Consider the following 23130-nt stretch of genomic DNA (forward strand, 5'->3'; position numbering starts at 1 on the left):
GATTTGTAGTGCAAACTTGTTATTCTTTTTTTATTTTTGTGAAAATAATTTATATTCTTAATAAAAAAGAGGTAGATATAAAATATTGAAAATGTGACTATCATTCGGTAGATATCACTGGTCTATAGTGTTTTTGTTGCACCAGATATGAGACAGATTTTGAATATATATGTGCTAATGAAACTATCAATGGTTTTGGAAGATTTGCCTTCGTTTATCTATAAGTCTTTATTTGCATCTTACATCTCAAAAAACAGAAACAATATAATAGATAATGTCAATTTGTTTTGAAATAAGGCTACATTTAAGTAAGCAGTGAGAAGAATGACGAAAACATGTGTTATATAGTACATATTTCAATAAAACTCCTTTTATGAGATTTTATTTTCAAAATTTCCAGATAGCAATCAATATCTTTTTAAGATATATGACTATCCCATCAACTTTGGGGCCTTTCTTGCATCACTTTTAGACCTGGTGGAGTCGTTTTAACGGTTTCTTACTATTATCTCTAAAATTACCCGAAATTTTATGCCGACGATAGTCTAAGTTAATTATTTTCTTCCAGAGTCTTCAAATTTTTTTGGATATTTTGCACAATTTCTTCGCAAATTGGTTTTTCATGATTACCTAGTAAAATTTCGATTCTCAACACGAAGCTTTACCAAAATTAGCTTTACAGGAGAGTCATATGTTTTATAAATTCTGTATTCATTAATTGCTGTATTTGAGGATCATTAAGCATTTCACCTTTCAACTTTTCCGCAATAACCTTCGTAAATTTTCGACAAATTTCACTTAAACAATATACTTCCCCACCTTGACTTACTTGTCCCAACTTGATCAATATTAGATCACCGAGTTACTTTGAGTAAAACAGGACATTTTGTAGACTGCAATTCTAGATATATCCACGTTTAATTTTTAGTAAAATCTTAAAACCTTCCGCATATTTTTGAAAGTTGTCTGAAAGGAAGGGCGACAAATGTGCGCAGAACCCTAGTGATGTCTGCAAAACTAAATTTTTAATACTAAAAAGCCGATTTATCAAAATATTAGATATACAATTATCTTAAGATCAGGATCACATTAAATATTTTCGTGAATAAGGTCGTTATGTCGACACCTAAAAGCATCACAATTTTTGGGCAACAATAAAAATGTTTGCTTTTGTAGAGCTGTGTAATCAGTTAAAAATTTCTAAGATATAAACATATGTAGAGTCAACCAAAGAGACAGAAATCAATCAAGCGAATTCCGGCAATACTGACAAATTGTTTAAGAATATACATATGTAGTTATTGTTTGTAGTCGTGTGAAAAGTGCGAATATAAGCTGTTTATAGATTTTTTTAACATAGGGTTTTGTATATCTGAATGCACAGAATGACAATATGACGGTTCCATCTGTCCGTCTCATAAATAACTTGAATAAAATTGAAGGTGTATTATGTCTTGAAAGACAAAAATATTCCTTGCAACTAAAGGTACGGCAGCCACGTCTGCAGAACGGCAATATTGAAAGCCAATATAAGCATTTTAAAGACAAAATTTCGAAAAATGTAAAAGCATTGTATCGATTAAATAACAATTGTCCAATACGTACATAGGTTGCCTTTTAAATTTCGGGAATTGGCAATACTAGAAACTCATAATTTTATCGTTTGACATTTTGATGGTATGCACACTCAGCATTTTTTGATACACAAGCACTATTTGTGTTATTTACAGTAACTTAAAATATTATTCTCGACCAAAAACTTTCAAGAGTGCATAGTTGAACGTAATTCAATTCTTGACGATGAAGCTGCGTCAAGGACCAATATTTATCGATAGTAAGTTGAATTCAATCGAGGTCGTAGGTCCCGGAAACTAATGGTGCTGTGCGCAAACTGATATTATAGGATCGTTATTGAGACTATTATCAGCAATAGTAGGACTACCATACATTCAATATTGTATTAACATTTCACTGTAAAAAACGTTGTTCACGTTGGGTCGCACACAATTTGTCAATCACTCAAAAATCTGTCGATCGGTATTAACAAAATGCGATAGCAGTGCTTCGAAACGCGTCTATGATATCGTTACAGGTGATGAATCGTGGATTTACGTGTATGAGCCCGAAAGTAAACAGTAGTCGACTGTATGGCTGTTTCAAGTCCTTGCAAGCAGATGGTTGCCTGTTTTTTTTTTTGGAAAACCCGGGTATGTTGTAACCATACCGCTGCAACAACACAGAACAGTGAATTCTGAGAGGTATAAAATTATTTGTTTGCCAGTTGTCTTTCATGAAATTAGGAAAGCTAACCGCCTAAGACGGATCACTCTTCACCACGACAATGCTAGCTTTCACACATCGACTGAAACAACTGCATTTTTGAGTAGTCAAAACATCGATTTGATTAGACATCCTCCGTATACTTCTTTTTATTCCCGTTCGTAAGAAATAAACTAAGAGGTCAAAGTTTTCCGACGCCTTAAGAGGTGGTTGATGCGTTCAAAAGGCATGCTTCGGCGAAACTTCAATAAGAGTGGCAAAAGTGCCTCAACAATTGCTTCAAACGCATGCAAAAGTGTATAGATCTTAATAAAGAATATTTTGAAAATAACAAAGCGATTTTCGACGATTAAAATTTGTTGATATTGGTGAATCCCTTACCTACGTAAGAGCCAAACTATTTTGGTGGATCTTTTTTCTTCGCCTTCGGGCCATTTTTTGTTTAGTTAAATCGGCAGTTCTGCTATTCGATGTGCGTCCGAACTTCTGAAACTTCAAGAAATGTTGGACGTCCAGGCGCTTTTTGATTTCATAGTGTGATGGTCTTACCGAAAACATTAATCGATTCACTGACTGATAATGCCCATTTAACATTTTTCTACAATCAGCGAATACACCTACACATCCAGACATGATCCGCAATAGTAAATTTACAGTAATCACCCAACCATTTCCCCTTTTCCAGGACCGTTCGCACTGTCTATTTCTAGTTACTTCTTTGATTCATTTCCTTTTTTTCTATGTAAATACTACATCATTTTATAGCTAATAAATTATTTATATGCCCAAACATTCACTTTTAATATATATGTTTATGTATATTTTTGTATCTTCAGTCCAACATTTTGAACAATTCCACAATTTCATCATCTGAAGCTTCAATAACCGCCATCAAAGCGACTAAGGAGGGGCCACGTCGAATTCTCATAGTAGCCTCTAAGTCTAAGGAAATACAAATCCGTGACGCATCTTCCGGACTATTGTTGCGCACTTTGACTCTGCCCGATGCAATGAAAGCATACAGTTTATTATTGGATGATGGTTCTATCTACTGTGGCACTCAGCGGCGCGATGTACTAAAAATTGATTTTACGGTAAGTAAACTCAAGGAGAGACTTTGACTATAAAGCTGGTGAAAATCATAAAACCTGTGTTTATTTTTCCACAGACTGGGCAACACTTATCCCCATTTAATTGCGGCAGTGGGGCGGTGTCGATGCGACTTTATCAAAATAAGTTTCTACTCGTCGGTTCATACGATGGTTTTGTCTATGTAATTGATAAGGCGAAGGAACGACATTGTGGTCGTTATGCGGGCTGTTCCGGCAACATTTTAACTCTAGCGGTGATCAGCAATAAGGTGATTATTTTTGTTGTATATCATATTTTTATTACAAGGTTATTAATCTAGTTTATCTTCTTTTGGACTTTTCAGATAATAGTAACGGCTAAGGATAAAACTCTGAGAGTTATTGAACTACCGCAAAATCTCGGAACGAAACGGAAATAGATAATACTTTTTGTTTCCTATTTTTACGGTCTGCTGAAATTTTGCATTTGTTGTATTTTGGTTTATTTAATACATTCTTTGGGGAGTGTATCCTTTTAGATTTTAGGTTATGATATACAGTTTAAAGTAATTTTTAATGAAGTTAATCTTTCATTTCTGGATATTAAATATCTTTAATTTTTTAAGATTGTATTAGTTAGCATTTGATGTATAATCATATTTCTTATTGTTAATAAATTTTAATAATAAACTTGTTTTACGGTGAAATATAATGCAAAATGTAATTACCACATAACAGTTTTCAATTTATTTTCGTGGGAAATCTAATATGTCAGACAGTAACTAATCGAGGTGGGGGGTCTCTAGTCACAGAGATATGAATGAAATGTGTTAAAGAACTATCCAGCTAGAGCGTGGCACTTGGAGAAAACGGCGAAGAATGAAATCTACTGGCCTCAAATTTCTGGACCAAGTGATGACGTTCTCGCGACAGTTCGGTCTTCGAAACCGAAACGGACCGACCAAGGACTTTTAAAACGGCAGCATTCTCCCAAATTACTTTAGCAATGTTTTCTACCACTACAATAACAACAACAACTAACACACGTATATAGTGAGAGAGCTGTAATCCACTCGTTAAATAGCGTCCAACAAATTATTTTGACCAAATAAACATACTCGTATGTATGTAAACTGGATGGAACCAGACAAAAGTCCGAAAAGGTAGTCTTTAAAATTATTTAGGTGCAGCGTCATGTTTTTCATTTGTTTTCACCAGAAAACTTAGGGAGAAGATAAAAAATTCCAAGTTGACACTAGAACTACTTCGGCCAGAGGAATAGATGCTAGCGGCTTTATAGGTCAATACGTCTTTTCTTCTTTCGGTCTATCGACAATTAATTGAATAGGCAGGCATAAATAAATTTGCATTTCGTGTATAAAAACTTGTTATTATAGCTTTATTTGAACGGATTAAAACATCAGTCCATGTTTGCCAAATTTACACAATGATTCAAATACACTAAATTATGGTAGTAATAAAGATAAAACAAATCGCATATACATATTTTGCATACAAACAAAATTTGGAAAATATCAAATTTCAGATATCGTTCTCTAATAAAAACTAGTAACCAATAAAATGGGTATAATAGTTAGTATATAAGTAGTAACACGTAGTAATATAGATCGCAATGATTTGAACTCGATTATAATTCTCACTTGATATGACAGTAAGATACTACTTTTCAATTTACTCTTTCGTTTCGTATTTAGTTTAATATGTTATTGTGACTCCGAACCTCTTTCAGCTTCAAGCTGTCAAGTTCACGGTGCGCGCATTTAACTGCATTTGGTGCAATTTTTGATTTAATTTCTGATTATGATCCTTCAGGTAGGCAATAAGATCGGCCTGTAATAAAATGTTATATGCCAAATAAATCATTTTATTAAAGACACTTGTAATAATAAATAACTACCTGTTTCTCTAGCAACTCAGTAGTATTGCCACCAGGTTGCATTAGGCCCAGTGAACCGGAAGCACTATTACCACCGCGCAGCGCATCGGGTGGTGGGGCGGATTTATTAAATTTCCGCACTTTCGCTATTTGGTACAAAAATTCATTTTAAATATATTAGAATATATATTTAATTTTACCTAAAGCTCGGCATACTTACATATATAGCAACCGTGAGTTGCACTCAATACCAGTGTCTCTAAAGTGTTGAAACCGGCAATATAAGAAACCGGCGAGAGAAACCCTTCCGCACAATGTTGCCAGAAATTTACACCATAATAGTGATGAATACCCGCTTGTACAGCCAATAGCATGGAGTTCCAAAGCGATACCACATTTAGTGGTATACTCTTTTGCATGGCCGTGGCACGATGGAATTCATGATAACCATTCAGGCGTAAATCGTCGTGATGCTTTTTAATTAAGTGATCGAACAGCTGCCAGTAACAAAATGTTGAATATATTTATACATATATGTACACATGTATATAACATTTATTTGAACTTACAAATGTTATCACCCAAAAAGTCGCACGTAAGTATAGCATAATAAAATACGCTTCGCAACGTTTGTCCTCTGGCCATGCAAATGCAAGCACAATGCCAATAAAAGAGATTACGGTTGAAATCAGCAAATGAATACTGTAAAAACAAAACGTAAACTTTTGAAGTTATATTTTTCAGAATGGTAGGTCAGGGTAGTGATTTACACATGCTCTATTAAAAAATTTTATATATACAAATTAAAATGTACGTAATTGCAAAATTAAATTTATTTTCTCCAATCTCCAAATGTCACATTGTCTGATCACGAATCACATCAATATTAAAACTTACCTAAAAGCCGGTATTGTTTTGAGAGATTTAAAGGTACCATCCGTATTTGAAGTTAATACTGGATCAAGCAGCTCTTGTGTGTCGCTACCAAAGTTACCAGCACCCACACCGGCTGCAGCGTTGCTTGGCGTAACAGATGCACGATTATCACCCATGTTCATGTATTGAGCACTCTGTTCAAGTTATTGCAAAAAATGTAATTGTGCACCTTTATTTTTCACTAAAGTCTAATTACGTTTACCCTATTTGCGTTGAAATTGTGTCCCAAACTGACCATATGAATGAGTAACGGCTGTGATTCAGCAACACTGTTCAATGGGCTTAAGTGCGCATCAGCTTATCGCTCCGAAAAATAATTAAATTGATTACAAGTATTTTTAGTTGCTTTTCTTTTATGCAACTTTTCGCTTTTCGTTGATTGGCTAAACGTTCACAAAGAAAGGGATTCCACTATTATTTGTTTTCTAGTTTTAATTTTTTTTTATTTACGTTTTGTAGTTTTACGAATTTGTTTTCGAAAGTCATTCGCAATTGGCGGCGTCAGGAAAAACATATGTTCGATACCTTCGAAACAGTGTTGTTAAACACCAACTTTTAATTATTATTTTTAGAATTGTCTTGTGGTTAATATTCAATAGTATGAATATAATATTTATAGAAAAAAACGCAATCCCTAAATGCGTGGATGAGAATTTTAAGGCAAAGACCACAATTTTACTATTAATCGTATAATCGGAATCGTGCCGTTTTACATATAACCAATATTTTTGGGACAACTTTTCTATAAATGTTAAAAAAATAACACATTGCAACCATTTTGCGTTTGAAAAGCATCCACTAGAAACTCAACCCCAAACTCCCCTGTATATTTCTCCATTGACACCTATCAGCTGTACCATTGTTTACATGGTATCAGCTGATAGTTCCCTACTCCTCTTTTACGATGGTTGCCTTTGATTTTGTACCGTACTGTCAGAGATCTCTACAAGAAGCATTGAAAGTTATTAGAAATAGTTTAAACTTAAAAAGTTATTTATTAGGCAACTTTATTCTCTTGGTTATAATTGAGATGGATGTAGACACGTAAAAACGATAAAGAGGTTTCATGTGTAGCGGATCAAAACAAAAAAAAATATTATGTTTTAAGCACATTTATTTATAAAATTAAACTTATTTATATATATTAATTTATTTATATATATGCATGTATTACTTTGTTTGTATAATCAATGCATATCTGTGTATATATGTGTATTTTTGTAATGTGAAATGCGACTCTAACTAAAGGAGGTAATCGCAAAACATATAAATATGGTTAAATGTCAAACGTCAAAATAAGCATACGAATCGGTGGATTGACTTTTGGTGTTGCCTTTGATTTTATAGCGTACTGTCATTGCGTTAGCGTGTAGAAACACGAAGCACTGAAAGTTATTAGAAACAGTGTAAACTTAAAAAGTTATTTAGTAATTCATTAATAAAAATGCAGGGAGTTTCGAGTTTAGTGAAAACAACAATTCCAGACTACTTGTCCAACTTGCCAATTCCCGATTCATTCACCGGTTGGTTCAAATTGTCATGTAAGTAATGCAAATTTGCATACAGTTGTATATTGAACAAATCTAGAGTGAATGTGAAAAGATTGTCCATACTTATATTTCTTGTGCCATAAAACGAAATGAGGTCAAATATTATTTGAAACTAATATTAACATTTTTTGCACATTCTTCATATGTGAAGATTTCTGTCAACCACCACTCCACTCCCTCGTTTTCAATTACTCGCCTGTCCTTGCACTTAAGTTGCATTAAATGCTACAGATTTATATTTACATTTTCTGATTATGCAATAGTCTTTAGAATCAAATGCACTGGCGTAGGCAATCAAAAAACAAATGAAATGTAAATAACAAAACATTATTTGAATGACAAATGCAGATAAGAATATCCATTTTTAAAAACCAGTTAATCAATGTTGTTTTAAGTAAAAGACGGTTTTGTACTTTGTGCCAACGGAACCGCTACCTTCGAATTGAATGTTTTTAAACATTTACTTCAAATGTTCTCATTCATATTAATATGCTATGTTAATTGGCGCAAGCAGAGGTCAAATTAGTACTACTTTTTATGACATAAACACATAAGAAATAGAAATAGGCTATACTCGTATAATATACTAACACAATTCAAACTTTTATTATTTTGTGTGCAAATAGTTAAGGATTGGTTGGCGCTCGTTCCACCCACTGCCGTTGTTGCTGGCCTTGGTTACGTTTCATATTTAGCATTTTGTCCAGCGGCGCGAAAGGGCTGCAGCGGTTCGGGCCGCTGTAATCAATCTATACGCAAATCGGAAGCGAAGGTGGTAGACATGATTGACATTGAAAATATCGCCGAAAAGGCAGCTTTTTGTCGGTGCTGGAAAACTAAGAACGTAAGTTAATCAGTAAATTTTAATTCATTGTTGTTGATGGCTAACAATTTTAAAAATTAATTTTGTAGTGGCCTTATTGTGATGGCAGTCATGGTGAACATAACAAACAAACTGGAGATAACGTTGGACCCGTTGTTTTACAAAGAAAAAAGTAAGCTAGAGTTCCGTTCGCTGCTTTCGACGATAGCGGCAATCCACTGTTGTTGGTATCATTGTGCCAACCGATACGATGACAAAATATACGGATATATAGAGCATTACAATAATACGTTATTGAATTTGATATTAACAGTTGGTTTATTATTTTGATTTATCTCACTAAAAGCATTTTTTGAGCAGTAAAATTATACCGATCCGTTATATGTCAAATGACTTCCCTGAAATGAAAAATACTTTAATATTTGCTTTGGAAGCATGTTAAGCGAGCTAAAGTTAATCTATAATATTGATGATATGTGCTACTTATACAATAAATTGTAAACAAATTAAAAAACGATTTTTTTAGTCAACTAAACATGAAATCTGATATCAGTTCATCAGTAATTTTTATAGAAACTTGATAAATGAAGCTAGTTTTATTTTTTTTTTAATTTTTATTAAAAAGAACAGTTTTTGTTTAATATAAATAATATTTTCTCAGCTGGCTGTTTGCTGCACTTATAAAAAGAAACAAACCTACGAATGTTTATTACAAAAAGGCATTGATTTTCGTGAGCTTATAAATTTATTTTCAGGATGGCTGATAGGGTTTAGTCGGTTAACTTTAAATTAGGACACATTTGGTGAGACGATAACTATTTATTGATGCTCAAATCTCAACTACGTATGATGTGTTCATCCACTTATTTGAAGATTTTGCCCTGGTTGAATTTGCGACCATCCTTATCTGTACCAGTCCATGAGAAGTACTGTTGCACCAACTTTTTGGTTTCTTCGGAGCTGGCGTCAAGTTTCTTCCACGAGTAGCAGTCGTAGTCGATTTGCCAGTCGGGTGAAAGAGTGAAGGCCAAATCTTGGCCGCGCCACACCCAAACTCCTGAGATGGTGCTGTTGTTGTCCTCGCCAAAGAGACACACTGAAGCAAAAGCTTGCTTACGCATTTTATCCAAACGTTGGAACATGCCAGTGATGAGATTGCATGACATGAATACCTTGCTCAGCTCATCGTTGTATTTATATTCTCCGAACCAGATGGAATAGTTTTCCGGATCGAATTTTTGCCAGAAATAAGGAATGGATACAGACTCATCCTCGTTGGAGTAAGAACGTTTGAAGTCATCGAAGTTGAAGGTTCCTTTTGGCATTGCATCGAAGGGATCCTTGGACTTGGGTTCAGCCAGAAGTGCTTCCTCAGCAGCATCTAATTCTTCCTTGGGTTTTTCCTCCTTCTTCTTTTCTTCTTTCGGCTTCTTCTCTTCCTTCGCTTTAGCTTGTTGTTTCTTATCGCTAGCACCGCCAGTTTTACCAATGAATTCAGCATATTTTTTTGGATCGAATACAAGCGCTGTCTCACACAAAGTGTAGTTCTTTACGACAGCCTTTACTTGTGGTTGATTGAGGATAGTTACGAACCAACGGTTTACATTACCGAATTCAGCGCGTACTTTCGGTTCCAAAACATACTGATACAAGTGCAAAAGGCTGCTAAAGACGACAATGTCAGCTAGTGTGATACGTTCACCGACCAAGAACGTGCTATTTAACAGCTTGTTGTTCAACACACTCAGAATAGCGGTGGCGTCTTGTTTGGCGGTACTGTTCTTCTGTTGTGGCATAATGCCCAACAAGGGGAAGACCCATGAACAGGATGCTGGAACAATCTCATTGTCAGCATAAGATAACCACTGCAAGACTTCAGCCTGAGCCAATGGGCATTTACCACCGCGCAACTGTTCATTAGCTACATAGAAAGCTATGGCATTCGACTCGGACAAGTACTTGCCTTCAGCGGTTTCGAAAGCAGGCACCTGGAAAATTTGTATATAAAAAAAAGAAAAGTGCGTATGAGTAACAATCCAATGGTGATGACGTGTGCACACGCAACCTTCTAAGCAAGTTGGTCTATACAGTTAACTATAAAACTTATTTTTTTCGATAATGAGCCTTACCTTGCCACTAGGGAACTTCTTCAGAAATTCGGCAGATTTGTTGGTCTCACCGAAAACGAAGTTTTCGGCTACTTTCACCTGAGCTCCAGAGTACTGGGCAGCGATGAGTGCCTTGTACGCACGGAAATTTTCTGGGTAGGTATAAAGCGTCTGTAAACAAAAAAAATTTCAAATGAAAATTATTTATACTGAAATTATCCAGTTTTGCAGAAGCTTATTTGCTCCTTAAACAGATCGATGTTTTAGATATTTGCAAATAAAATTTGCGAAATTTTACTTACGCCTGTCGCCATGATTTCTACTTGCCGGAGAGAAGGAAGAGTGACAGTAGCCGGCCCGCCGTTGACATCTGTCGAAGGAATTGGACAGAATTTAGGAGCTGCCACTTAAATGTTTTTCAAATTTTTGTGTAATTAAGCTTAGTAGAATCTAACATTTTGGGAGCAGTTATAGATTTTAATAAATTAGTAACAGTTTCCATATTAAAAAGAGTACGCACTAAATAAAGTGCTTAAATATATTTTAAGCCAATTGGATTTCAAATAATACTAGGCCCATGTATTTTTAAATAATTTTTTATGACACAAGTCGTGTTTATTTATAAAATAAATACGTCAAAAGTGAAAGTCAACAACTGTTAATATCAAATAAATTTGCGACTGACAAGCAAAGAGGGTTATTTAGGGAAAAGTGTATGTTATTAAAGGAATTGTAGCACAATCCTTTGCAATTTCCAATTGGAAGAATATGAGTCACCTTACATTTCACATGAATTTCTTATCTGGTAACACTGCACCTTTCAAAGCTTTTCCAGCTCAGATTTTTCACTCCAAGCTGAATTGTCACATTCCAGGGCAGCTAACTTAACGCCGATCTCGGAAAATTTCCTAAATTTGCTCGGCCGGTCCTACAAATTTCTCATATTTGCAGCTTTCAACCATAAAATCTCAGTGTTTTTATTATAGATTTATGTTAAAGAATCGTTTAAGTATAGGTAAAAAGAAATAATTGCAAGACGCAGCCTTGATTTTGGCTAAAAAGGCAAAAAATTGGATTGCTAATAAACTGTAAAGATTATTCGCGACGTCTGGAGTAGTGTCCATTGCATATATTTGTGTGCGGCGTGAAAAAACGGAAAAGGTGTTCGATAAAACGACATACGGGGAAATCAAGAAAAAAGCAGAGAAAGCGAGTAGGCGAATATTATTACGAGTATTGAAAACTATAGATTGGATAAACGGAAAATCGTTATTGCAGTTAGCTTTTGATAAATTGTGCAAAACAGAGTGGAAATCAAAAAATTGTCAACAAGAATTTTCTATTATAAGACAATCTTACATATGCACAAATATGCAATCTGCTTGTGGAACTGGTAAAATCATCACATGATTGGTGATGGTCCAAAATTATCCCGAACATATAGAATAGTGCAATTTACACGCCTATGTGAAAAACATTAAACGTAGTAAATGTGTGTGCGTGGACAAATAATCGAACCCGAAGCCGTAGCGAAAAAATCGATTTGGTACAAATAAAAAACTATGAAAGTAGTAATTGTATGCAAATTCTAATAACGATTGAAAAATTATAGTAACACTTCTATCAGAGGATCAACATCATCATAAGGAGATGCAGCTATAACGTGAAAGTTTGGTTGATTCTTTTAACAGACACATAGTCGTTAGACCTGCTCCAAATCTACGGTCAATTGCCGACCCAATGCGATAATAACGAAAGTAGAGCCGCCAGCTGTAACTGGACATCTGACGACTACAGTAACAGTAGCAAATGCATTTCCAAAAGGCTATGTAAGTAATCGAAGAATATACAATTGTTAAGAAACTGTGTAAATGCATACAAAATAAAAAGTTTAGTACGAATTATATGCAAGTGAAAGACGATATACAAATATATGCTAACGATTGCAATGGGACGCTTACTAGATAACAGACTAATATAAGTAGACAATACAATACATACAACGTAAATAGGAAATTTGCAAAATCTAACAATATCAAATAACAACAGTGAAGCTAATTTATAAAGCCAGCAGAACGCGAGCATGTAGCAGTGATAGCGGCGGTGCTATTACCAGCGATATACATACGTATTTATATAGCGACAGCGAAAGTAGCTTCTGCATTACCTAACTGTTTCAAAAGCTTACGTATAATAAATATACAGTCTACTTTTTCCTGCAGCCGACATCATGTAAAGGCTCAAAGTTTTAATATTTGCTACCTTTTGAAATATCAACTGTCTGTTATACTTGTTTTGCTGTTATATTTACATATATATGTATGCTCATGTTTTTTTCTGACATGTGACCTTCGATCCAGCAACAAATCAATAGTAAAATTGTTTTTGTCTTCCTTCAAAATATGTTTATAAACCGCTTATGTGTTCTTTAGTATACCCGGTTTAAGTGCATGTTTGTGTGTGCTGTCACAGTCGCTGCCGTTTCTTCTGCTGCTGCACTTGCTACCTCCACGACACTTGTGCCCATTAAATGCACCCTCACCTTTCGCACATTAGCCATTTGCACCCCATTTGTAGGTTCATATCAAGCCTGCGCATGCAATATTAAAATATACAAAACGTCCATAGTAGTGAAATTGTGGCAAATGTATAAACATATTTAACTTGTAGTACTAGTTAGTAGTTTAAAGTTGATGAGTATGCAGTGCCTTGCCTTTGGCCTTGCTTCGCCGGCGGTCACTCGACGTTCGGTGGCGGTCATCGTGCCATACTTTCAACAATACATTACACACCTATGGTTGTAAATATGTTTACATGTTGTGTTTGTAAATACAAATTTCAATAACTATCAATTCTATTCAAATTTTTATATTCGATTTTTTTATTATACACTGACACTACTATAGCTGCCATACAACCAAAATCATGTCTTTGCATGGTAGTTTGTTTTATTTGACGAGATGTTATTATATAAGGCAGCAATCTCCGAAACAATTGTTCAGATCGGTCCTCTATAGCGTATGTATGTACGTGCATAACCGTTGTTTTTGTGAAGGATGAAACCGAAGTTATGTTTTTTCTGATCTTATATTATTATATTACGAGTATTATTGCGTAGGTCACCAAATAAATATTAAAGAAACACAATACCAAATTGTCGATAAATGATATACTATATGTATAGGGCATATGATGTTTTTTTCTATAAAAGCGTGTATGCGTGAAATATTCGACGGATCATTCTGAACAACATTGCTATGCAACATGAGACAAAGACCTGGGTCTATATATACAAAACTTCATCACTTTGAACTCTGGTACGAAAGCATCTACACCAGCTATGTGCTTTTGTTTAACGGGATTAAACAAATGCTGATTTGTCGGTGTTTATTTTATAAAGTTATTTTTTAACAACCTTGTCAAGGAGATAAAGCGCTAAATATTTAATATCATTATCAATGAATATTTTTCTTTCTCCCATATCTACTTCAGGTTTTACCGAAATTTTCAGTTTTATATTTACATCTATTTTATCGCTTTATCCATCATGCTCATCATCTGCGAAAGCTTTTTTACCTGCTATGTTAGAGAGTCTCAACATTTCACTACAATATGGTTATTATCACTGGAATATGTACATACTTGTATTTATGTTTATAAATAGTTATATAGTCGCCCCTTAGCTAGCTCACTAAATTAAAACTGAAATTCAGATGTATGTATGTACATGTAGATATGTATGTATATGCATATCTTCTATCCACTTATCGGTTGAATTCTAAACTTAAATTCAAAAATAATTATGTCAAATTGTTTACTATGGCGCTTGTGTGTAAGTATGTAGATATTTTGGCATTCCTTATTATCGTTTATAATCATCAGTTAATGATTCATTGCTTTGCTCGCTATGTTACCCTTCTCACACCGCATTTATCACTCCAGCCAATAATGTTATTTATAGCGCATATGTGTATGGCTAGGTTGAATCATACAATTAATAAAAATTGCATGCATGCAAAATAGTAAAAAAACCGTAAATTACTCAGAATAATAAGAATGATAAAAGTCTTTACAGGGTCTCCTTTATCACGAACTACCAGTGCAACTGTGGACACACATAGGTACACCTGTATGTGTGCGATAACACCTTACGAAATTGATTATATTATTGATAGCTATATGTACATATGTATGTGTCAAAACTTAACACCTACATAAATGCAACGATGGGAAATTAGTTTATTTACAATGGGCAAATAACAAGTCCATGCAGTTAGATTATATTTTCACTTTCAAAAGATAAGCTAATATATGAATTGAAAGTTTTATGATTTTATTAACATATATTTACAAAATCAACTAGTACTTTTGTTGCTACACAAAAAATAAGAAACAAATGTATATACAAAATTTCAACTAAAATTTATCAATATACAATATTTGTATTTTTTACATTAAATTTGTATTTTTTATATTAATTTGTATCTCGAATTGCCTTACAGTTAAGTATGTGCCACAGAAAGTGCTCTAACGTTGATAAGAGGAAAGTGATTAATGCCGTCAGCAATGTGTTATACAGCGTTAAAGAGGTTCTTGATCGATTCAAGATATTATATTAAAGAAAGAGATAACTTGAAACTTGGAAGCCTTTTAGAGGCGCCTTTTGTACTCTTTCGTTATATAATATTTTTTTACAACACTGTACGCCAAACGTTCAGTACCGCATTAAGTATGTATGTCTTGCTATTTTTCTATCACATCTGTTATTGTGTATGAGCCCTCCGCTCTGATAATGTCCCCAACATTCATTCTTCCATTAAATAATCAATGATTATTTAATACATTTTGTAGGCACTTTGCGTACATACATATATACATGTATGTGAGTGGCGCATATCACAAAAAGGTGTTAAGTGTTTATTTATTTAACGTCGTTTTCTTCGACAAAAATAAAATAAATCAAAGCGAAAATCAACTGATAAGCGCTGCTAGTGTCGAAAAATTTGCTCACATGTTCTCCCACTTGGAAATAACAGTAGTAAAGTTGGTGTTGAATGGGAACATTTGAATAAACCCAGTAAAGTTTGGTTAGGCAGGCGATAGTGACACACGCGTTTCTCGGTTTTATACTTTTCACGCTTTTGCTAACAATACAACGGTCCTAAACAGCAAATTACCAGTTTCTCCAAAGCATAGACGAATTTGATTTTGGGATTTTGTGGACAATGAACTGCTCCGAAAATGGGGTACAAAACGCGGTTTGTGGAAAACCATAAAAAAAAATTATATAGATTAAGCTTTATAGTAATAAATGAAAATAATTAATTTATAATGTTTTGTTTTGATGAAGAAATGAATTGTACCGCTTTGCTTACAGGTGTTCAAAAAATGCCCAGAAATGCTGCAAAAAAATTAATTAACGACGAGGTGTGTCTTCCAATACAAACAGCTAAAATCGTAACAGAAACAATAATTCTTATAAGCCCTGAGTCCGATATACAGCAAAATAATACACCAACAGAATACACTTTAACACAACAACAACAAACACAAGAACAGTCAAACGAACAAATAGAATCAGAACAAAAACAAAGACAAGACGAAGTTAAGAACAGACGACAACGTAAAAAACGACGAGGCAGACAGAGATCCAAGAAACGTATTACTCGTAAGACCAACGCTGGTCCAGATAGTGCCAAACCTACAGTCGAAATAAGTGACGAAGCTGCTAACAAAACACTCACCAATACCCGAAAGTACGCGTCTAGAAAACGCTATTCCCCACCATATTTTCCCACATTATATCCCATTGTTATCGAAACTTGTCCGGAAGCAGAATTACAAAGTGTTAGCGCAGGCGGTAAATCGGGTATCACAGCAGCAGGTGGCACAAGCGCTGTTGTAGCGGGCAACGCTGTTGGTGTACCTCAGGTTCGCCCACCAGTTGGCGCCGGTGGTAGACGTCAACTGCGCAGACGCCGAAGCGTCACCAATTTTACCAAACGCAAGAATAAAACTAAAGCTAAAGCGGCGGCAGCAGCAGCAGCTACCACAACATCCTCTGCGCTCAAAGTTTCCGTTAAGAGCAAGGAAACTGTTGAGCGCCTAGCGAGTTTACGTAATCGCAAGAAATTAAAGGAACGCATTTCGGAGAAGAAGAAACAAAGCGCATTCGAAAGAAGCAGTGGCGACCTGCGGGTGAAAAGACACGCAGGTGAGAACATACAATAAAAAAAGTAACAATGATGTTTAATATTAAATTATGTGGCAGCATGATAGTATAAAATATTGTAAAAAATCTACCTTCCGTTGCAGCTTGGTTCCATTTAGATGAGGCGTTGCTGAACAAAATCGAACCGCTAGAAGTAGAGGTGAAAAAAGGTGGTAGCAAGCGCAAACGCGACAGCAGTGTTGCAGCAGCACGCAAGCGCAACAGCAACACACACAAACTCACACCGCCACCGGTGTTACACTTATCGCCGAGCAGTTTCGATTTTGCTGCGCTCCATTGCATTGGCGTCCCGCCAGCGGCTGAGATTATCGTCACACCCAACATTGTTATAGCGCCGGCAGCTGATAGTCCAGCCAGCGTAAACCCACCGGCCGCAACATCACCCTTTACAGTATCTGCAGATTTAACTGGCAGAACAACGCCAACGGCCGTAACTGATACCGCATTAACAACACCAGCTCCAGCAGCAAGAACAACTTGCGTAACACCGGTAAGTAGCGGCAGCGTTAGGAAACGCCCACGCGGCATAATGTCGCTTTACGAGCGCCGCTACCAGACTGCAGACACGGACACGCGCGCCGCCGCGGGCGTTGTCACCAACGGTTATCTTAGCTCGACGCGCACTTCTTCCGCGTCATCCAGCGCCGTACATTCGGATACCGATAATACACAGGACATCACACAACAATACTATATGCCAGTGACATCAGCTTCCACCAGTGGGCTCGCCGGCAGCGCCAACAGCAGCGGCAGCGCTGTAGTTGCCACAACTCAATTAGGCAATGGTAACACACTGAATCACGCGCCTTCCATGGCGACGCTCTGCAACATCGGTAATACTTGCTACCTAAATTCGGTGGTGTATACATTACGTTTCGCACCGCAATTTCTACACAACCTTCACCATCTCATAGTGGACTTGTCAAGCATACAGCAGTGCATTGCGCGTCAGCGCGCAGCCAAGTCTTCGTCATTGGGACGCGGCATTAGCGCGGTGCAATTGGAAAATACGCGCAGTTTCAGCAGCAAAGACTTGGCAGCGCTAGAACAGAACGCGCTCATGAGTACGAGCGGATGCGGCGGCGGTATCGGGCAAAAGAGTAGTCACCAAATGCTGACTGAGCGCTTGCATGAGCTCTATCAGTGCTTGCACCGCAATGAGGTGGCCGAATCGACGGAGCCCTTTCACGCCGACACTCTGCTACATGCTGTGCAGGATGTGAATGCGATCTTTGAGGGCAACCAGCAACAGGACGCGCATGAGTTTTTGATGTGTCTGCTGAATAGTATACGGGAAACTTGTCAATTGCTGATCAAAGCGATCGGCGAGTATCCCGATCTAATAATGAATGGGTGAGTGTGTGGCATAATTATTAATAAACAAAAATTGACTTTAAAATGATGAAAAAAAACTTATAATTTATAGTTACATACGCAATCCCGACGAGTTGGATGGCTATGCTAGCGAACGCGACACACAAAGCGGCATCACCGGTAACGCCAATAGCAGTAATGCGCTTAGTGCTGGTGGGTCTGCTGCAACCAGCTCTACCAATTCAACGCTATCTAGTCTCAGCGCAAGCAACATAACGAAAGCGTCGTTCTTCTCGCGCAAGTCCAAGCGAAAAGACGAATCGAAAAACTCCAAGAACACACGTCTGCAATCTCCACTCAAGGATGGGCAAAGCGGCGCGGGCTTGCAGGCAACTGCAAACAGTCTCTTCTACTTGAATTCAGTGGATCTTAGCGGCGCCGCGTCAACCAACACCAACGCGCTGGCCGCAGCGAACGCCACATCGGCGAGCAGTCCCAGCGCTGTGGTGAAAGGTGTTTCGATCTACACCACGGGCACTGAATCCAGCAGTGAACTCTCATCGCCGGTGAGCGCGTTGAAAGATAAAGAGCGTTTGGCTGAGAAGATACGCGAATTGGGTTTGGACTTTTTTAGCGAGGACTTCGAGGGTGTTACCATCTCTACTACGAAGTGCTTGAGCTGTGAAACGGTGACGGAGCAGAAGGAGAGTATGATTGATATCGCGGTACCGGTGCCCATTTCCGGCTACGATTTAACCGACTACGCAGACAAACCCAGCGCGTTTATACAGGTGTGTTTAACTGTGATATTTGTTTGTTTTTTATTTCGAAATATTTGTAATGTTTCATCTTTATACAGAATTCTTGTGTGACCCGTGAGTTTTTCCGTGGCGAGAATAAATATCGTTGCGAACAGTGCACCGGCTACACCGAAGCAATACGCTCCATTTCGTATGAAGTGCTGCCGCGTCTACTGGTCATACAATTGAGCCGCTTCTCCGGCGGCATGGAGAAGATAAACAGTTACATACCCACATCCTTCACATTGCAATGCTTCTGTGCGAAATGCTGCAAACTCAGCGACGCCAACAAGCTGCACATCTACAAATTGTACAGTGTGATAACGCACGTGGGCGCCACCATGTCTGTAGGGCATTACATCGCCTACACTTGCTCACTCGACTGGGCCAATGAGTATGTGAATTGCCCGAAAGATCGACGCAACGTCAATACTAATAATAGCTCACAACAAATGGGCACGCAGGCGAACGGTTTATCGAACAATAGTCTCTACCCGCTGGCTGGCGCGGGCGGTTCGGCGGCATCAGGCGGCGGCTCGACGCCTAACGAACGCAGCAGTCCCGGCATACAAGCCGCCTCGGCAGCGAGCGCAGCCGCTTCGGTGCTCGCCTCGTCGGGCTCCAGTCTGATGAAGAAGATGAAGTTCGGCCGCAGTAAAGCGTCGAGCAGCGGTGATATGAGTAAGAATATGAAAAATTTGAATGGCATCACCAGTAAAACGATTACGAATGGCATTGGCAAGCTCAGTATGAATACAACATGTCATAGTTTGACGTGTTGCGCGACGCGCATTTGCAGCGTGCAACAGCAACAGCAATTGCAACAACAGCAGCAACAGCTGAGCGCCAGCAACAATGAGTTGAGCGAAGAAACGCTGCAGAATGGCTCGAATCACGCGTCTTCCACCATGAGCATCAGTGGTAGCAGCAACACCGGCGCCGGCGGCAATGGCAGCGGCAGCGCCACTGGTAGCGCCGGCAGCAGCACAACCAGCGGCTATAATAGCTACCCAGTCGGTTATGGCAGCACTGGGCGCGGCGGCACCAAAGCCAGCACTCTTGGCGGTTATGCATCCAGTTGTGGCAGCCTGTCGGGGGCGGGTAGCAGCAATGGCGAACCCATCTGGTACATGTGCGACGATGATAAAATCAAAGCGATGACACAACGTGAATTCGAGGAACTACTGTCTCCAGCGCGCAAAATCACAGTGACGCCGTACCTGCTCTTCTATGCGCGCTTCGATTTGCAGACATCGACGCCGTCTAGCGCTAAATCCAACTTGAATGCGCCGCAGCAGTCCGCATGGTCCAGTGAGAGTTTGACGCAGCATCCAGGCGCCACAGCCGCAGCACTGCATAAAATGTGAGTAACGCTTAGCGAGTCGGCCCAACAGCAAATGCAGCTACAGCAGCTGGACCAGCTAATGGATGCGGTGGCATTGACGGCGCATATGCGCAAATCCAGACAGCATAGTTGTGCCCGTCGGCGCTGCAACTGTGAACAGGTAATTTAATTGGCGGTTGCGATGACGCGGGAGAATGACAAACGCGCAGCGGCAAAACGTTATGAAGTGAAGCGTAGGAGGCGTCGCGTGGCAGCAAGCAGCGACCGCATTGCGGACACACGTTGTTGTGCTGGTTGTGAACGAAAAGGTTGCGCAATGGCCGCGTCATCGTTGGCGAGTACACATCAGCGTTTATTCTTCACGCCTGCATCTTTTCCCATTGTGATTGTGCTAATTTTAATTGTAATTATTATAGCAATTATGCTTATTTGTATACCGTATTATTATTATCAGCGTTATTTTAGTAAAAACACATACTAACACACACACACACACACACACTCACATACATTACAGTAAGCATTCAGTTTGTTATAAATTATGCTAATTAAATAACATTTTCGCATTTCACATTTTCACTAAGCAATTAAATATTATTATTGTACGTGGTATACTAATGATAAGTGATATATTTTTGTTATAACCGTAGTTTTTAATTACATACTCTTCTGCTCTAGGTAAATAGCTAAGCGATTTTGGATTTAATTTCATATTTTCAGCCAGACAAGCAAGCAAATCTGTTTGCAACGTTTACTTTTACATTTAAGTTGCGCTAACCTGAGCGAGTAAGCAGCGTCTAGCCGTCGCTCAGCATAGCTACTCATTATAATGTATTTATATTCCGTTTTAATTTTTCACTTAAAAACTCATTGGTAAATAACATATATATAAATAGCCCGTTCAACGCATTAATTCGGTTTGCTTATGTTGGAAAATCGGCTATCCCATCAACAGCTGAACTAGTAAATGTTATTAAAATTGCATGCATTTAGGCGCTGGGCATCTTCTTGACAAATTTCAGTTGTTCATTTGTGTTCTTTTGATATTATTGTTATTGTTGTGACAACAAGAAACATTGCCCAGATAGATTTGGGGCGGGCTGCTGAGCTGCCGGCCATGGCCGTGTAAAACACCGAGTCCTTGTGGTTCTGTAGACCCGACTGACTAATTATTATTTTTTTCTGCAATTTATTTTTTTTTTGTCATCGCGCGCTCCCATCAGTATTTCAGAATGCATACGATTTTTTAAACCTACTTTTATTGCAGCTCTAGTCTTACAGCGCTTACTAAGTGCGTTGAAGAATTGGAAATTTTACTAGCTTTTCATTCTTTGCAAACAAAAAGCGACAAAGTGTTAAAACTACACAAAATCGCGTGATTAAATTATACAAAGTGTTTCCATATGAAAATAAAAACTTTATTTTATTCCAAAAAAAAAAAAAAAAATTGTTAAAATAAATGAAACAAGAAAACAAAATCAAATTGACTGATTCCTCCCATTTATACATATTCTTATACGAACCTAAAGGCAATGCAAGAAATTAAAATTAAAAAAACTAATCAATATAAACCCGATTGGCGCATTAAAAATTAAGTTTCTATGTTTACAAAAGCAAAAAAAAAAAAAATACTACTTAAAAAGCCTTAGGCTTGTTTGTATTCTACAATTAAGCGATAAGTTATGTTATAGAGAGCTGTTAAGAAATAAGTGAGACAAAAATAACAACAAAAATATTACAAAAAAATGTTAATTATTAAGCAAATTACAAGAATAAAGAAACAGCATTATTAACTAACGAGAAGTTTGAACGTTTGTAAAAGTCTATTGTTAAACTTGAAACGAAAAAAAGGATTTGCTATATACGTATATACTAATTTTCTAAATTTCTGCTTTCTCATTTTACAAAGAAGTACATTTGACATATAAATTTTATTATTTAAACAAATTTTATTATTTAAAAAAAATAATTACTAACTGTGAAGTCACAATAAAATTCTTTTTGTCGCAAATCTAGTAAATAAGCATTTAAACAAATCTTTCTTATTTAATTTATTTTCTTTATTATTATTTAGTTATTAATATTATAATTATTCTTTCATTATTTTCTCTTTATTGTTTTTTTTTTATTATTTATTATTGTTCATTTTATTATAATTATTATTATTTTTTTATTACATCTCAGTTGTTTTTACTTGTTTGTTGTTTTTATGAATTTTTTGTTTATTGTTATTTTATCTTTATGCGTTTATTTTTTTATATAAATATATTTTTGTTATTGTTATTAAATTCATTCCGGTGCCACTCTCTAAATTTGTTCACTGTAGTTAGGAGGCTACAAAATCAGTATCGCCTTTGTTGAGTATAAAAATTATTTTTTATTAACTGATCGATGGAGAGTTGTGAAGTTTTTATCGTAGCCTACCTTTAGGGGTAGCTTAAATAATTTTTATCGAACAATTGAGCCGATTGTATATTTCTTTTTAATTTAATATATTTTGTTTATTTTTTATTATGATATCTCTTTGTTGCTTTTCTGGAATTATTTTTTTTTTTTAATTTTTTGCAATTATTTTATTTTTTTGGTTTTTTTTAGTCTCGTGTTAAGTTTTTTTTATACTTTTACTTAATTGTTTTCCCCTAATATATATTTTTTTCTTTGTTTTTTGGACATTTTTTATTTAATTTTATTTTTTTTTTTGGGATTTTTTTTATTTTTTATGTGTTTTTATATATATATTTGTATATTTAATACTTTTACATATTAATAATAATA

General features: G+C 36.6%; 5 protein-coding genes across 7 annotated transcripts in view; 3 read left to right on the forward strand and 2 right to left on the reverse strand.

The window, feature by feature from the left end:
• Positions 1 to 4074, forward strand: part of LOC120769325 (FK506-binding protein 5) — a 40273-nt gene extending 36199 nt beyond the window's left edge. For all 3 annotated transcript variants that reach the window (XM_040096283.1, XM_040096289.1, XM_040096296.1), the window contains 3 exons: positions 3117 to 3374; positions 3449 to 3640; positions 3716 to 4074. In XM_040096283.1, coding sequence (XP_039952217.1) covers positions 3117 to 3374; positions 3449 to 3640; positions 3716 to 3790 — 525 coding nt within the window. In that variant the 3' untranslated portion in view covers positions 3791 to 4074. The remainder of the gene's footprint in view (positions 1 to 3116; positions 3375 to 3448; positions 3641 to 3715) is intronic.
• Positions 4075 to 4709: 635 nt separating this feature from the next.
• LOC120766459 (transmembrane protein 192) lies at positions 4710 to 6655 on the reverse strand. Its single transcript, XM_040091987.1, has 6 exons — positions 6386 to 6655; positions 6145 to 6317; positions 5817 to 5949; positions 5468 to 5744; positions 5269 to 5393; positions 4710 to 5201 (listed from the first exon to the last, which is right to left on the reverse strand). Exons 1-6 carry the CDS (start codon positions 6419 to 6421, stop codon positions 5103 to 5105), a joined length of 843 nt encoding a protein of 280 aa, XP_039947921.1. The 5' UTR covers positions 6422 to 6655; the 3' UTR covers positions 4710 to 5102.
• An 857-nt stretch (positions 6656 to 7512) lies between these two features.
• Positions 7513 to 9070, forward strand: LOC120774392 (CDGSH iron-sulfur domain-containing protein 2 homolog). Its single transcript, XM_040104012.1, has 3 exons — positions 7513 to 7724; positions 8360 to 8577; positions 8646 to 9070. The coding sequence occupies exons 1-3, from the start codon at positions 7628 to 7630 to the stop codon at positions 8730 to 8732; spliced, it is 402 nt and encodes a 133-aa protein (XP_039959946.1). The 5' UTR covers positions 7513 to 7627; the 3' UTR covers positions 8733 to 9070.
• Positions 9071 to 9278: 208 nt separating this feature from the next.
• On the reverse strand, positions 9279 to 11039 carry LOC120774385 (elongation factor 1-gamma). The gene is made up of 3 exons (XM_040103999.1): positions 10967 to 11039; positions 10686 to 10835; positions 9279 to 10544 (listed from the first exon to the last, which is right to left on the reverse strand). Exons 1-3 carry the CDS (start codon positions 10976 to 10978, stop codon positions 9420 to 9422), a joined length of 1287 nt encoding a protein of 428 aa, XP_039959933.1. The 5' UTR covers positions 10979 to 11039; the 3' UTR covers positions 9279 to 9419.
• Positions 11040 to 11535: 496 nt separating this feature from the next.
• Positions 11536 to 22162, forward strand: LOC120770229. The gene is made up of 6 exons (XM_040097514.1): positions 11536 to 12210; positions 12277 to 12493; positions 16042 to 16878; positions 16980 to 18249; positions 18323 to 19001; positions 19070 to 22162. The coding sequence occupies exons 3-6, from the start codon at positions 16053 to 16055 to the stop codon at positions 20375 to 20377; spliced, it is 4083 nt and encodes a 1360-aa protein (XP_039953448.1). The 5' UTR covers positions 11536 to 12210; positions 12277 to 12493; positions 16042 to 16052; the 3' UTR covers positions 20378 to 22162.
• Positions 22163 to 23130: the final 968 nt, after the last annotated feature.

Source organism: Bactrocera tryoni, chromosome 1 (genome assembly GCF_016617805.1).
Source record: "Bactrocera tryoni isolate S06 chromosome 1, CSIRO_BtryS06_freeze2, whole genome shotgun sequence".
Lineage (NCBI taxonomy): Eukaryota > Metazoa > Arthropoda > Insecta > Diptera > Tephritidae > Bactrocera > Bactrocera tryoni.

Coding starts and splice junctions, on each gene's coding strand:
- LOC120766459 (XM_040091987.1), bottom strand. CDS start 6,421: ATGGTCAGTTTGGGACACAATTTCAACGCAAATAGG. Junction 5,950..6,144: donor AAAACAATACCGGCTTTTAG/GTAAGTTTTAAT, acceptor TTGTTTTTACAG/TATTCATTTGCTGATTTCAA. Junction 5,745..5,816: donor CTTTTTGGGTGATAACATTT/GTAAGTTCAAAT, acceptor TGTTACTGGCAG/CTGTTCGATCACTTAATTAA.
- LOC120774392 (XM_040104012.1), top strand. CDS start 7,628: ATGCAGGGAGTTTCGAGTTTAGTGAAAACAACAATTCCAGACTACTTG. Junction 7,725..8,359: donor CGGTTGGTTCAAATTGTCAT/GTAAGTAATGCA, acceptor GTGTGCAAATAG/TTAAGGATTGGTTGGCGCTC. Junction 8,578..8,645: donor GGTGCTGGAAAACTAAGAAC/GTAAGTTAATCA, acceptor TTAATTTTGTAG/TGGCCTTATTGTGATGGCAG.
- LOC120774385 (XM_040103999.1), bottom strand. Junction 10,545..10,685: donor AGAAGTTCCCTAGTGGCAAG/GTAAGGCTCATT, acceptor CAAATTTTCCAG/GTGCCTGCTTTCGAAACCGC.
- LOC120770229 (XM_040097514.1), top strand. CDS start 16,053: ATGCCCAGAAATGCTGCAAAAAAATTAATTAACGACGAGGTGTGTCTT. Junction 16,879..16,979: donor GCGGGTGAAAAGACACGCAG/GTGAGAACATAC, acceptor CTTCCGTTGCAG/CTTGGTTCCATTTAGATGAG. Junction 18,250..18,322: donor CCCGATCTAATAATGAATGG/GTGAGTGTGTGG, acceptor TATAATTTATAG/TTACATACGCAATCCCGACG.